This window comes from Ostrinia furnacalis, unplaced genomic scaffold (genome assembly GCF_004193835.3).
Source record: "Ostrinia furnacalis isolate ACB-3 unplaced genomic scaffold, ASM419383v2 OfSCF0412, whole genome shotgun sequence".
NCBI lineage: Eukaryota > Metazoa > Arthropoda > Insecta > Lepidoptera > Crambidae > Ostrinia > Ostrinia furnacalis.
In genome coordinates, this window is record NW_021130651.1 from 183,250 (window position 1) to 198,169 (window position 14,920).

Consider the following 14,920-nt stretch of genomic DNA (forward strand, 5'->3'; position numbering starts at 1 on the left):
ATAAGCTTAATTTTTAGTAAATTGTCTCAACGCGTCATTTTTATATGAGTTAGTACCTACATATGGACTTCACTTGTTGGGTTTTTATTGGCAGTCAAGCTGTAGATCCTGGCTTCACAGGGGAGAATAGTGCATATAAACTCAACGACAGGTGAGAATAGTTGTGTAATTAAAGTATTTTTGATCGGGAATTCTTTGTGAAAGTCACGGTCAGAAGCAGTACTAGCTATCATCCATGATATCATAAAATATAATATACAGGACCCTCAACAAGCCATTTAATAATGCTAGTACCACAATATCTTGGCGCAAATCCTCGACCTTTCCCTCGGGTCCGGCGTTTAATCAAGCCCAGCGTAGTGCCGGTTCGACGACCCGGGGGAGCAGAGAAGTCCTGTTTGACTTTGGCGTGTTTGTAAACACCCACACGCTGATTGTGGCCACAGGGTAGATAGATCAGTATTTACATTTGTATAGAAGTGTAGGATAAAAATAGATTGGGGAGTAACAGTATTTAATTGAGTTTATTTTCTTAGAACCTGATGAAGTAAAGGTTATTTTGGTTAGTTTTGTAGATTTAAGCCTGCAATAAGAGACCAAGAAGATGCTTACTGATAGGCAGAACTTTAATCGCTACATTACAAGATATGTTTACTTCGGGCCTAGGAAATTAGTGTGACAGTTAAAACATTTCTCATTCCATCATAATGTCAAATGACGCATAAATGCACCCCCTGGGTGAAACTGCTATCAAGAGTAAGCCCATAGTACATAAAAAAATCAAAGAACAATATTTACAAAGGAAGGTATGCTATCCAGCCCCAAATTAGTAAGTCAGGCTTATTTAATCAAAATTACTAATAACAGTAGGTGAGTATTTCTCAAAAAAAATGTACGTAACGAAACGGTAGTAACGAAATAGTAAGGCCATAAGGCTTGATATACATTGGCGAAATATTATGAATGCTCTTTATTTATTCAATTCGAAATATTTGTAAGTATGCACCCAAATACGGGGTAATATTAAGGGGTTAGAAATAAAATAAGGGAGTAATCATTCATACTATTTTAATAAAATTATTTTTGTTCCATCATGTTTATTCATTTTGAGTCGTTCTCTGTAAGCTTTTTGCCTTTCGGCATTGGTTTTTGGCGGCATTCCTAAAAAAACAAAAGAAGTAATCACATAAAAACGTAATCTAAATGATTTGATAATTTTTTGCTGGTGGCACTTCTGTAAAGCAGATAGTATCCAATCCTTTTGTTATTAACGCTCTATATTTTTTGAAATTAATTAAGTAGTGAATATTACTATGCTTAGTCAGGTAATAACAGTATACACTCAGCATTATGTTGTACTTTTTCGTAACGTAACGAAATTCGCAAAAAACGTAACGAAATATTAGACAAAATGAGATCAGAAACAAGTATTTTTTTGATAAAATTTGTTACAGCAAATATAAAAGCTTACTAAATGTTCGTACCACACGTATTACAAAAAATGGTTAAATGAAGACTTACCGTTCTATATAAAATCGCTGATTTTACTGCCTGTTACGAAAAAGTAATCCCACAAAACACACACGTTTTCACTAATTTTCGCGATAGATGTTATGGCGGAGACGTCAGGCCAACAGCCATTCAGAGTGCAGCTATTGTTGTCCGTGTAAAATAAATACGGAATTGTTCAGAAACCATGGGAAAGTAGAAATAAATCGTAACTAAAGAGTAAATAACGAAATAGTAAATGAGAGCGACTCATTTTGTTTTTTTGCTTTAAATTGCCAATTCATTATGACACCCCATAGAAAATCAATTTGATACAGAAACTGCGATTACTGTAGAACGATAATACAAAGAAATTTACAATAATTTAGTTACGTATCGCATTTTATGACCAAAAATACATGAAAAAGCTAGGGGTGGCAAACAGGTTTTTGTATGAAAGGTAAAAAAGGACTATTTTTAAAATATCTAAATATTTGGTAATAAGTAGGATTATAGCTATAATTCTTCGTTATCTTAAAGATTAATATTCATCCTTCAAAATTGTGTGTGTGTTTTTTTTGTGTGATGATTTATAAATATAAAACTTTTGAACTGTTTCAAAGCACACTTTTTTTTTTCAAAATGTACATTTTTTTTGAGAAATACTCAGGTATGAAAATGCTAGACAACGCCTGAAAACTACTAATGTTGTAGTAGCTGTTCACTTTGGGCTGTGAAAGTTTCTTTCTACAGACAAATAAAGCAATGAAGGGGACTATAGAAAATGGCGACAAATTTATTGAACGATCACTTTGTGTTTGCTCACACGGAGTCTGTAAATACGTACAACATAGCAAACAGTTTTTATTGTACAGTCCGACAACACATCAGACATTTTTGCTGCAAAATAGCTCTTATTTTAAGATGCCACAGTGTTTACCGTAATTCATGTGTCTTAGCCCGTTCCTATTTCATCATCATCATCATCTCAGCCATAGGACGTCCACTGCTGAACATAGGCCTCCCCTAATGTTTTCCATGTTACCCGGTTGGTAGCGGCCTGCGTCCAGCGCTTTCCTGCTACCTTTATGATGTCGTCGGTCCACCTTGTAGGTGGACGTCTTATTTAGACTTACCTAAACCTTTGCGTTGAAATTTGCGATTAAATATTTTAGCCTGGAATGAAACGACGCTTATATGCGACTCTACATTAAGAACAGAATCCAGCCTGTGATTGTAAATATTTAAATTCTACTAATCAAGGCTTAAATTGTGTTGAGTCTAAATCTAGTTGACAGTCGTTTCATTATACATAGATACGAACCAAGGTCGTACGTTAAACTCACGAGAGTGTTTGCTCTCTTAATTGTAATAGAAAATATGATATATTATCGAGGTAAAAAAGAGAGAGATATCGAGAGTATCATCATTCAGCTTCTAGCAGTCTCTTGCTGGAACAAGCCTCCACCATTCAACAAGAAATTAATACGATCACCTCTTGTTTTTTCATGGCAGCAGGAAAAGAACGTTTATAAAATAATAAAAAAATTAAGCATGAAAGTTATTATAAGATTTTAAACTTTCGCGTTCCATTTCAATTAAAATAGTAAGAACGGACGACGCCGCGAACCGCCAGTCTGCTTGTGACCACGGCTGCAGCATCGCAGCCGAAAAGTCAAGCCGTGAGTACATAATGTAACTCATTAATAAACGTCGCGTTAAGACCCGTGTCTTACTATTTTAAATTAAAGTTAATTATCATAGATTTGTTTATGGCTTACATAATACCGCGATTTCTCTCAACAGTAATCCACAATCGTTTATCTTAATTACATACAAGGCACCGTAAAGACAACTTTTATCATTATCTCTAAGTCCCACCACAACACAAATCACTCTATCTCTAAATCCTGCTAATTAGTCTAATTACGGTGCCAAAAGTTTTGTCGAGCGCCTATTGTGGAGCCCACAAGCACTCCAAATTCGCTTTGAAGTTAGGAAGGTTAACTCTTGAACATCTTTTGTTCTGTTGGGGCTTGTTCTTGAGTTGGGAAACTTGGACTGGACCAGTCAATAGGGTAATCACCTCTAGTGGTATACTTTTTGTGAGCTGTCAAAATGTCACTGTCCCTTAACTACGTCTTGTAAGGCAAAGGGTACCTATATCTTTTACTAGCTTTTGCCCGCGGCTTCACCCGCGTGAAATTTCGTTTGACACAGATCGTCATAAATATGTTATTCTGTGTTATAAACAATAATACTGCAAAGTTTCATCAAAATCCGTTCAGTAGTTTTTGCGTGAAAGAGTAACAAACATCCAGACATCATGACATCCAGACATCCAAACTTTCGCATTTATAATATTAGTAGGAAGTAGGATAATGCTAACAGCTAGGGACTGGATCTCCCTGCCTGCTGCTGTCTTTCCTGAACACTATAATCCGGGCCATTTCAAGGCGAGAGTGAATAGGCACTTACAGGGCAGATATGTACTATCCTAGACTGCATCTCACTTAACATCAGGTGCGATTGCGGTCAAATACCTGCCTTGTCTTGCATAAAAAAAATCTATAACATCAGTTAGCGAATTTGACTAAGGCCCGGTTTCTGATATATTTTTGGCTTGAGCGTGCTCAGCTCATCAACTTTTTTTTAAGACAAATTACTAATTGTCTCGTTAGCCCCTCGTGGTAAGCAAAATATAATTACTTGTGTTACGAGTGGGCTCACCACAATAGTCGAGTGACGGTGGGATTTTGTATCAACATTTAAATGTAACAATAATAAAGAGGCAGCAAAGCACTATTCTATTATTAAACTCTACCTTTATTAAAGTGAAATCGTTAACTCATAGTCCAATTGTTCTTTTGATAGTACGCTGAAGCGGTTAAAACAAACGTTCAATTCGCTTTTCACAAAGGCGGGCATGAAATAATTGCGTTTGCAGCGGAACGCGCGGTTTGTACAGTAAACCGCACAACCTTTTTGTTGCATATTCGCACCTATTTACAACTGCAGAAGATATACTATGAAGTGCTGTTGTCGGTGTTAGTTTCGAACGGACGGACTTCGGAAAGTTTTGACTAAAACTGCGTTAGATTCTGACGTCAAAAGTTTCAAATTCACCGTTTTTCAGCCTCCGATATGCTACAAACAAAACAGCTCTTTATTTTGACATTTTAATGGATCATTTTAGATTAATTTAATTGAAATAATTAAAGGATAGTTCGATACTAATTTATTTTATTTCTAAATAGGTACTAAAAGCTCCAAAAACATGTGAAGCAATATAAAATACAGACGTTTCTCCTACCGAAAGTATAGCTTTATTTCTGTAACAATCTACAGCAAAAACATACTATTTTAATTTCGTAAAATTTACGAGGAAAACTGATTTACAGCTTTCATAAAAGCTCCTAAAAGTAAAGCTTTAAAGGTAAAATATGCGAGTATTACTCCAATCACCTGCCTACACATAAAATGGCGTGACACAGAGGAAATGAAAATGATTTCCGGTTATATTATCAAATAAGTTTGAATGAAAGACTCAGTAAAAAGTGTAATTCATGCCATAAATCAACGTAATAAGGTTTCATTTCAAATGTGATTTAGTAGATGATTTATTAAAATACTCAATGTTTTTGTTGCAGGCTCAAAAACAAATCGAAATTGGAAACTGATGAGAATTGTCGAACGAAAAGCGCTGAAATTGGTGAGTTTTATATATTTTTTTATCAAAATATCGGATCTGTTTCAAATAAGACTGTGTATTTTTGTTGTTTAGAACTTATCTATTACAACTACGTAAGAAGTGTTAAGCTTTATTTGACACCGACCGTACAGTCGATGGAAAATGGAATGAAAATGAAACCCACACGGAATAGGGCCCTTTTTGTAACAATCAAACTTTTACCTGATAAATAACAGAACGAAACTTCTGTACCTACGCAATATCCAGTAAACCAGTTATTATTTTATTCAATTCCAAAACTCCCGCAGATTCCAAATCCCAGATATCTGCTACGCGATTTCAATTTAGATGTATTAATAAAACCGCGTTCAGTTCGTGTTGTTTTTTAACGAAACGTAGCAAATAAGTTACGAATTAGTCAAACAAACCCGCTTTTTACCCGACTGCGGCAAAAGGAGGGTTATGTTTTTCTTGTTCAAACTCAAATATGAGGTAAATTATTGGAATACTACTTGTTTCAGAAAACGTCGAGCCGGCGCCTCCTAGGGCAGCAGTGGAAAAGCCCTTTCTGCTCTCCGATGGAAGGTAAAAGTTCATTTGTTATTCTCCTTTGTTTATTAGGACCATTTACATACCACGACTTTACATAAAAGGTCCAGAATTCATCAACTCCAAAACAGCCTATCTCGCTTTTATCTGATTTATTTCATTCCCCATAAGCAATGGAAAAGCCCTTCCCGCTCTCCGATGAAAGGTAGGTTCATTTCTTATTCTCCTTTGTTTATTAGGACCATTTACACACCACGACTTTTCATAAAAGGTCCAGAATTCACAGATCATAAAATTAAAACATCCTATTTTTCCTTTAGCTCTTTTTTCGATACCCATGCGACGCAACACACAGTGTAAATTTTTATTTATTCGCAATATTTTATTAGTCAATAATAAAATCTAGATTATACTCATGACTTGGTAGTACATACTCCTGTTCTCCTGAAAACATTTTACAGCAATAACAGTAGGATTATTTTGGAGGATATTGTACCAACACAGATAGAAAAGAGTGAATAAAGGTTCCGATTTTTCGAACTTGTAGGGAACAAAATGAAATCACTTCACTAATCCGTACAAAACCCCGCACGTTGAGGCGAAGCATTAAGGGATTGGTGTGGATTTTTGCGTTTTTAGACAATGATGATGTTGGTTCAGCCGCCGTGTCAGTGATTGAGTGGCTTATCCTTACCTTACCTTCTATCCGGATCACCGCCGGTGTAGCCGAATTTTGCAATCTTGGAATTGAGGTCGAATAACTTAGGTACTTTACCTACTACATCCCTAGTGTAAAATCGTATTATTAGGGCTCGTTCTCACGGCAATCCAGTTTTGAGGGATCCAGTAATGTAGGATCCTGGAACTGTCGTGTGATTACAGATTATGGAGTGTTTGAAATTCAAATTACAAATTCCAACGGATCGATTCAATATCTCGAGTTCATAAAATAGCTTAATTTTTTAAAAGTAATATTTTGAGTTATTTTTACTTACGTACCTACCTTCCTATATTACTGCTAAGTCAATATCGCTAGGTGTAAAGGTTTTTTGTGATCTAATTTTATGCTTACATAAAAGAAACCTCGTGAATGCTTATTTACCGAGAAAATATGAATATTTAATAAATAATACATCTTGTTCTGGGTACTATGAAATTACTTCGAGAATGGTTTCCAAGTACCATAAATAACCCTCCTTCTGGCGCAGTCGAGTAAAAATACATTGATGATATAAGGTAAAACTAAGTAGCCAAAAGTCTATTAAATGCTAAAGGTGCAATTTCACCAGCAATCAAAAGTTTTTTAATTGTGTTGAAAAGTACACGATAGAATAAAATACAAAATGTATTTTAAGGTTAACACTTGCATAAAAGTTAGAACAAAATCTCACTCCGTTTCTGTCAAGTCGTCTTCAACCCATTTCAACTCTTACGAACGTTGTAAATTAATTTGCAAGAATTCGGCGAACGTTTGTCACGTACAAGAGTTTTATTTGTTTTGGCCGCCTTTGGTGCTATCAATTTGTATTTATTTGTTTTATCTCGTAGAACGTTTTTTTCTCTGTTAACTTCAATTATGTTTAAAATGAACGAATAATATTTGTGTAAAAAAATCCAAACTAATGCCACGGCTAAGCCGGGAAACCAATTTAAATATGTATTAGTAAGGGGTCGTATGAGAAAGTCCATGCTATCTTAAGTTTATAGGGATGATATTTTCATGTTGATATACTGAGATTATAATATGAATAAAATGTAAGACGTCCATCCACAAGGTTGACAAGACCTAATAAAGTTGCAAAAAATCGCTGAATGCAGGTACCAACCGATCAATCTGGAAATCGTTGGGGGAGGCCTATGATCAGCAGTGGACGTCCTGAAGCTAAAATGATGATGATGAATTTTACTTCATAACAGGCACGAGGCACTCGCGAGTACTCTAGTAGTTAAAGTTTAATATCAAAATAATGAGAACACGAAAAAACTGGTCATATTTCATCAAACACAGATCAAAAACTTAATAAAGTTCTTGATTACTTGTTTTGTTTTTTGGGCGAGAAGATTCAATTTCTCTGTTTTGCCCTTTGTTCTATTAATTTCGCTTTGCTCCACCTCTTCGTTCCCCTGATTAAAGTACGAGGTCCCCTAAGTGGGACGCTTAGGGAATATAACGCTTCATTTAACGTACTAAATTGTGTGGAGGATGAGACAAAATTTGTTCTACTTGGGACTTTTATACAGTAGAATGCATTAGCTAACTAAACGAATGAAAAACACTATTGATTGAAACTTCAAAAACAGGTTATTTAATTATAGTTGATTTTAGGTTTATTTCAATGCTTAATTTATTTAAGTAGGTACCACTTGGCCATTTACTATCTGGCATGACCCAAAACTGCCCAATCAATTAAAAACAAATGATCACATTCGACTTACTTTAACATGTTATTATGATAATCACAACCAATTGTTTTGTTCTACAAAATTTATTCTCATTAAGGCCGGGTAGCAGAGAAAATGGCGAAAATGAGGTTTTCATTTTTCATTTTTGAGGTACTAAACAGTAAAATTAAAGGCTAAGATTTTTATTGGGCATAGTTGAGGATATTTTCTAGGGCTATTAACGGATGGAAACACGATTTGATGAAGTTGACTCGATAGAATAAATTCCCAAATTTACCTCTATTCGTTTTCTATTTATGGTTTTATTTTTAAAATAAGCGATTTGAGATTCTAAATCTTTTACTAAACTAAAGTTCAGAAATAACTTGAGGGCTTTTAACGGATGAAATTTTTATATTGCGTCTTATTTAGTTACTATGTTAAAAAATGTGGAAAAAATCGTCCATGACGGCTTGGACAATCTCAATCAGTCGCGCGGTGGCGCTTACGGAGGACGGACGCGTGTCAGTTTTTTGGCCGTGACATTTCGCGATTTGTCAATATTTTTGACAATGATGACTTTGATGAGTCACAGTATAATAATATCAGTGTTACTGGAGAAAGATAGGGCATGAATATCGGAATCTCGGAATCTCGTAATATCGGAATCTCGGACTTCCAGATCCGATATTTCAATTCCGATATTGAGCGATCCAATATCGTAATATCGGAATCAGATAAAAGTTTTAATTGAGATTTTAAACAAAGCGTTTAAACTCGCCACAACCTGCCACAAAGCCCAAAGTACATGATTGGCAAAGACCAATGATTTTCTCATGTCTCTCACCATCACTATTTATGGTTAATTTAACTTGTTCTAAATAAATTTTAGCATTTGCCATAGGTACTTGGTCAACAAAGAAAGACATCTCAACTCCTTTTCAAACATTAATTTTACTGGACTATGGAGTTCTGCGTACTATGTGCCTTGCCCATTGCCACTTCAGCTTACTAATCCGTCGGGCTATATCAGCGACTTTAGTTAGTTTACGGAGCTGATTAGATCTCGTAAAGAAACACCAAGCTTATCCCTCTCCATAGCACGCTGTGCCATAAATTCAAAGGCCACGTTTTCGAGCCGTATATCATCACTGGTAACACACACTAATGGAAGACTTTCATCTTCGTATTCGACGATTTACCTCTTTCTCGAAATTGCATCTAACTACCTAGCTAAGCGTTTGTCCGAGATAGACATACTTACTTGTCAACAATCTCGAGAATTGACCTCCTAACCGAAACTGGGTAAGGGGCAACATGGACATTCGACAAAAGCTTCGTTTTTTCCATATACATACTCTTCGAGCATTGTGATAATGTCTTGCAACGGTTCTGCCTTAGAACGCAAAACAGACTGACGATGAGGCAGCAAGATTCTGAAGTGGAGGCCACGTACCGGAAAGTGCAGCGTAGGACTCATAACCACAAGGTGGACCGACGACCTCATAAAGGTAGCAGGAAGGCGCTGGATGCAGGCCGCCACCAACCGGACATTGTGAAAACAGCATCAGAGCCTGTGTTCAGCAGTGGACTTCCTATGGCTAACATGATGACCTTTGTGAGATAGTATTATTTGCTGAGATGCAGCATATAATTTTTAAAACTGACAGGCGTCAGGAAATATTTGACGACGTGAATAATGCTCTTTCCAAAGTATTAGACTGGTTTACAACTAATAATTTGCTATTAAACGCAAAAAAAACTATATGTTTAAAATTCACTATGCCTAATGTCAAACAAGTTAATACTAATATTACAGTAAATAATGAACGCATTGAACTGATAAACTCTACTGTCTTTCTAGGTATTACCCTAGACTGTAAATTACAATGGGGCCCCCATATTGCTGCCTTGGCGGGAAGACTTAGTTCAGCTGCCTTTGCGGTGAGAAAGATCAGAAACTTGACTGATGTTGAAACAGCAAGGCTTGTATATAGGGCATGAATATCGGAATCTCGGAATCTCGTAATATCGGAATCTCGGACTTCCAGATCCGATATTTCAATTCCGATATTGAGCGATCCAATATCGTAATATCGGAATCAGATAAAAGTTTTAATTGAGATTTTAAACAAAGCGTTTAAACTCGCCACAACCTGCCACAAAGCCCAAAGTACATGATTGGCAAAGACCAATGATTTTCTCATGTCTCTCACCATCACTATTTATGGTTAATTTAACTTGTTCTAAATAAATTTTAGCATTTGCCATAGGTACTTGGTCAACAAAGAAAGACATCTCAACTCCTTTTCAAACATTAATTTTNTCAAACTACGAAGAAATTTTACCACAATGCAAGAACCTCTAGGATAGATTAAACATAATTATTTGAATATTTTTTCATTACGTGAGAGTTATATTGATATAACCCAAAAATTATATTCCGCACAAAGTGTCCGTCATGCAACAACTAATCGTTGAAAAGTTATCAAAGAATCGATTAAAAGAAAAGCAGCAGGCTAATCTAGAAAATTACATTGAATTATATTCTTAAATTTTGAATTTAATTATTATTATGTATAAATATTCTTTATAAAGGTCTTATTTATTTAAATAACGTATTTATCATAGTTTTGATTTCACTAAAGCTCTCTAAACATCTACCTGGTAAATATGAAAATCTCGAGGATGCAGCGACGAAGTATAATTTATGGTTAAACAAACTTACCTTAAGTGAAGTTTGACCGTAATTATACGAGTCGCTGCATCCGAAGAGATTTTNAAGTGAATATACCTACAAGTATAAAGCTTTGAAATAAAATACGTTTCATTTTTGTCCGCCCTGGGGCATTTTCTCATATTAAAGTTCCCAATGTCCTTTACACCGACCCAAAGTTTGTTGTGTGTACGGACGACAGCACTTCAAGGTAAACACAATGGTATCTTATGTGCTTGTATTAAATGTGATTTTACAACAAAAATGTAAAGTCTTTTGTGCTTTCGACTGTACAACCAAAATTAGATTGTCACTGTTGATAAAACTTGGTCAATTTTCTGATAACGTGATACATTTTACAATTCACCGAGATAATATGTTGAACAAAAACCATTTCTGTAGACAATGGTATAAAGTTAAATGTTCTAAAGCTTTGACTCGGTATTTAATCATGAATTTATCTCTTTCATCAGCCAGGTAGCTTTTCAATACAAATTTTCATCTCATAAATAATAACTTTCATCACAAAGTATGGTGTTGTGTTGACACAAATTACTAATAGTCCCGTTTACCTAAGCTCATATGCTGCTACGAGTGGATTCACCATAATAGTCCAGCGGCGGGATTCGAACCAGCGTTCCTCGGATCTTGATTCGGCCAGTCCGACACAAACACCATTGGGCTATTGACGTTTATTTTAGTATATTAATGATAAGTATTATATTCAAATTCAAATTCAAATTGTGTTTATTGTGAAATCACAGGTACATAAGTCAGGTCATTAAATTTGTATGATAGATCAGCTGTGTTTCGCCGCATGGGCATACAATAATGGTAAGATACATGATTGGTCAAATTACATTTTAAGAAATTGATAGGTAGTAAAAATCTATGACACAAAAAATGATACAATTCAAATACAAGTCAATTATTAATAATTATAAGTTAATTAAGTCATACAGAAAATGTCAGCAGAATACAATATTATGTCAGTCGCAGAGAAAAAAAAACATTTCGTTAATAAATACTTAGGTACTCAAATTGTCACACAAATCATTATAAATTGTCAGAAAGATATTCATTTACAGAGTAGTAACCTTTTTTTAACAAAAGGTCCTTTAGCTTAGCTTTAAATACAAGTATACATGTAGTTTCAATTATATCTTTTCTATTCATCATCATCATCATCATCATCAACAACCCTTTACTGTCCACTGCTGGACTATGAGTCTCCTCCACTTTAGTGGACGATTTTGCCATAATCTCCACGCTTGGCAGGCAGGATTGATGTTTTTCAGAGAGCGCTGCTGCTCGTTCTCTGTTTAATGTGTAGACCCTAAGCTAAGTATTATATTAATAATAACTATGTTTCAAAAACAAGTGAATATAATCATACAATATCATCTACAGGGTGGAGTTGGAAGCGTGGCTGGACAAGGCGACGTACTCGCACGGGGAATCGATCGGCGTTAGCGTGGTGGTGGCCAACAACTCGTCCAAAACGGTGCGACGCATTAAGGTCAGTACATTGAGTACATTACTGTCTTATGCCCTTACTAATAAAACTTACACGCTCGTTGAACAGTGTTTTAAAGTGACGTTTAGTATGGAAATGTCATTTTAAAACAGTGTTCAACAACTGTGTAACTTTTTATTAGTAAGGGGGTAAGTATACAGGGTGTTTTTTTGGAAGGTTAGAAAAACTTCGTGGGTGTATAGGTAAGGTCATTTCCGCCTGTCTAACCTTTCGCCAAACACCCTGTATAGTATAATTTGTGTAATATTTGGCTGTAACAAGACAGAAAACAAGATAAGTGCACTCCAAAAATTAAAATGATGTAGATTTCAATATAGGAAATTTTAATTTAAGGTATTACACATTTCTTTTCAGCAATTAAGTAACCTCATTTTCCAGTCTTTCAAGCTTTGGTAGTAACAAACTATCCACTTTTAATTTTATCTGTCGTTTGTTGTTTTAGGTATCGAGTAGAGTCGATTTCATAATTCGGACGAAGCATATTTAATACTTTCCTCACGATCTAAAAGAAGCTGTTTCTCAAGTTGTGCTACCTAAATTATCGTGCCAGAGAGTCACTGCTAATTTCCTGTACACTCTTGATCTAAACAATAGACAAAATAGGCCCAGTTTATAAATTGGGATTTCCAGCTTAAGTGTGCTCCATCATCTACTCAAGGATAAGTATTAACTAAAAGTTAATTCTTGAACGCTCAAAACAAAATCTCAATTCTGAAACCAGAGGGCGTAGTGTGAGTTTACGTCAAATGCATTATCGACTGCGTAAAAAACTGACAATGTATGACGGATTGTACAGCGCCCCTAGCGGAAACTTTCAAGAACTAAAATCTTCATACATTTCCCTTTATATCACCGTGTGACATAACAGTTACAAACCAATTACTTCGTCATAAAATTCCAAACATAAATTTTATTCCATTTTAAATCAATGTCGCACGACGGTGACAAACCGTTCTATGCATTTTAGTGCCTTTTGTGCATACGAGATGGCGTTACTTGTATCAAAAGTTGGACGAAAGTCACTTCCCGCCAATTTGTAAGAACCGTTCGCGAGTCGTAAATGGAAAAATCGAAAAAAAAATACTATATAGANGTATTTAGTAGACTATTTTACTACACAGGTCTCGTTAGTGGTGGACATTTGGACCACACTCCATACATTTTTGGTCATTGTCCTTTCAGCTCAATCGGTTGAGGAAAACTGGTCTTAAATTCAGTTGCAGGATTTGTCCCACACATACTAACAAGTGAAGTCAATATAAAAGCTTGTAAGTAATAATAAAAAGCTTGTAATAAAAAACAAACTCTTTTCGCTTGTATTGGAGTGAGACCCTAATATACACGATCAAAGAGCTTGTCGCCTTTGTTTCGATTCATCCATCTGGATTATTGGATTTTTATCTGAAATTGTCCAGAAAGCTAATTAAACGAGATGACGATTATAGGATAACTTGTTTGAAGGAGTTATTTATTGGTTTTTAAGGAAATAATAACTAGGAAAGGGTTTGTAACAACACTCAATTATTTTGCGGGTAAAATCAACTTTGAGCTATTTCTAAATTTAAAGGACTGCGGTTAACTTAATTTTAGTTTGAGGAAAATTTATTGTATGATTTTTAACGGGTGATTTGTTTACGTTATAAGAGGGAGATTTATAAAATACAACAAGAAATTATTTCCCTTATCCCTAACATTATTTTTTCCCAAGACTTTTTGGAACTTGGTACCCATTTAGAACTAAATTCTTGCATGTCCGGTTAATACTAGAGTTGAATCCCAATTTTACATGACTGTTTTTTATGCATAACAAGGCAGGTATTTGACCACAATCGTACCTGGTGTTAAGTGGGATGCAGTCTAGCCCTTTATATCACCGTGTGACATAACAGTTACAAACCAATTACTTCGTCACGGTAATACTATCATACAGTATTGTAACTTCATATAAACGGACGAAGCGCGAGCTTTCCTTCGAAATTCAAATCTCGGTATGCGCTCGACATGCAAAAGTCGGGGGTGTCGCGAATGTGGCACAGTAATAAACTGACGATGTGTTGTTTTGTAAAGAGTGTGTTTCTTTTATAAAAATAATTACAAGCACCCTATTTATACAGGGTGTTAGGTAAATGTACGTATAAGCCGACACTAGCCCATGTTAACATTGTATGTAAATGGTATGGTGTAGTCAGTGATATCATTTTTTTTAAATTTTCATACAAAATAAATTTTTGTATAATCAGATTTGTATGAAAATTAAAATTATTAAAATGCTGATATCAATTTTCTGCCTTCACCATACCATTTATATGGACACGTTAACATGGGATAGTGTCTGCTTATAAACCCATTTACCTAACACCCTGTATAATAAATCAAGCATTTTGTACGCCTCAGTCGAGGCGCATACATTTTACGGTTATTTGTTACTAAATCTTAACACTAATATATTTTTTTAGTTAAATCTACTAATGACAAGACAACATGCATTTTTATCTTATTTCATTCACAAAGTATTTTGTTTGTCAAAATAAAATAAAAAATTACAATCACAAAATAC

The 14,920-nt window shown here is 35.1% G+C and overlaps 1 protein-coding gene across 1 annotated transcript in view; it reads left to right on the plus strand.

Annotated features, from left to right (window-relative positions):
• The window catches only part of LOC114364039 (arrestin, lateral eye), a gene marked incomplete at its 3' end in the record, with an annotated part of 96,465 nt that extends 84,120 nt beyond the window's left edge, over positions 1-12,345 (plus strand). The window contains exons 7-9 of the mRNA XM_028320022.1: positions 5,139-5,200; positions 5,701-5,764; positions 12,237-12,345. Of these exons, the coding sequence (XP_028175823.1) occupies positions 5,139-5,200; positions 5,701-5,764; positions 12,237-12,345 (235 nt within the window). The remainder of the gene's footprint in view (positions 1-5,138; positions 5,201-5,700; positions 5,765-12,236) is intronic.
• Between the last annotated feature and the right edge of the window lie 2,575 nt (positions 12,346-14,920).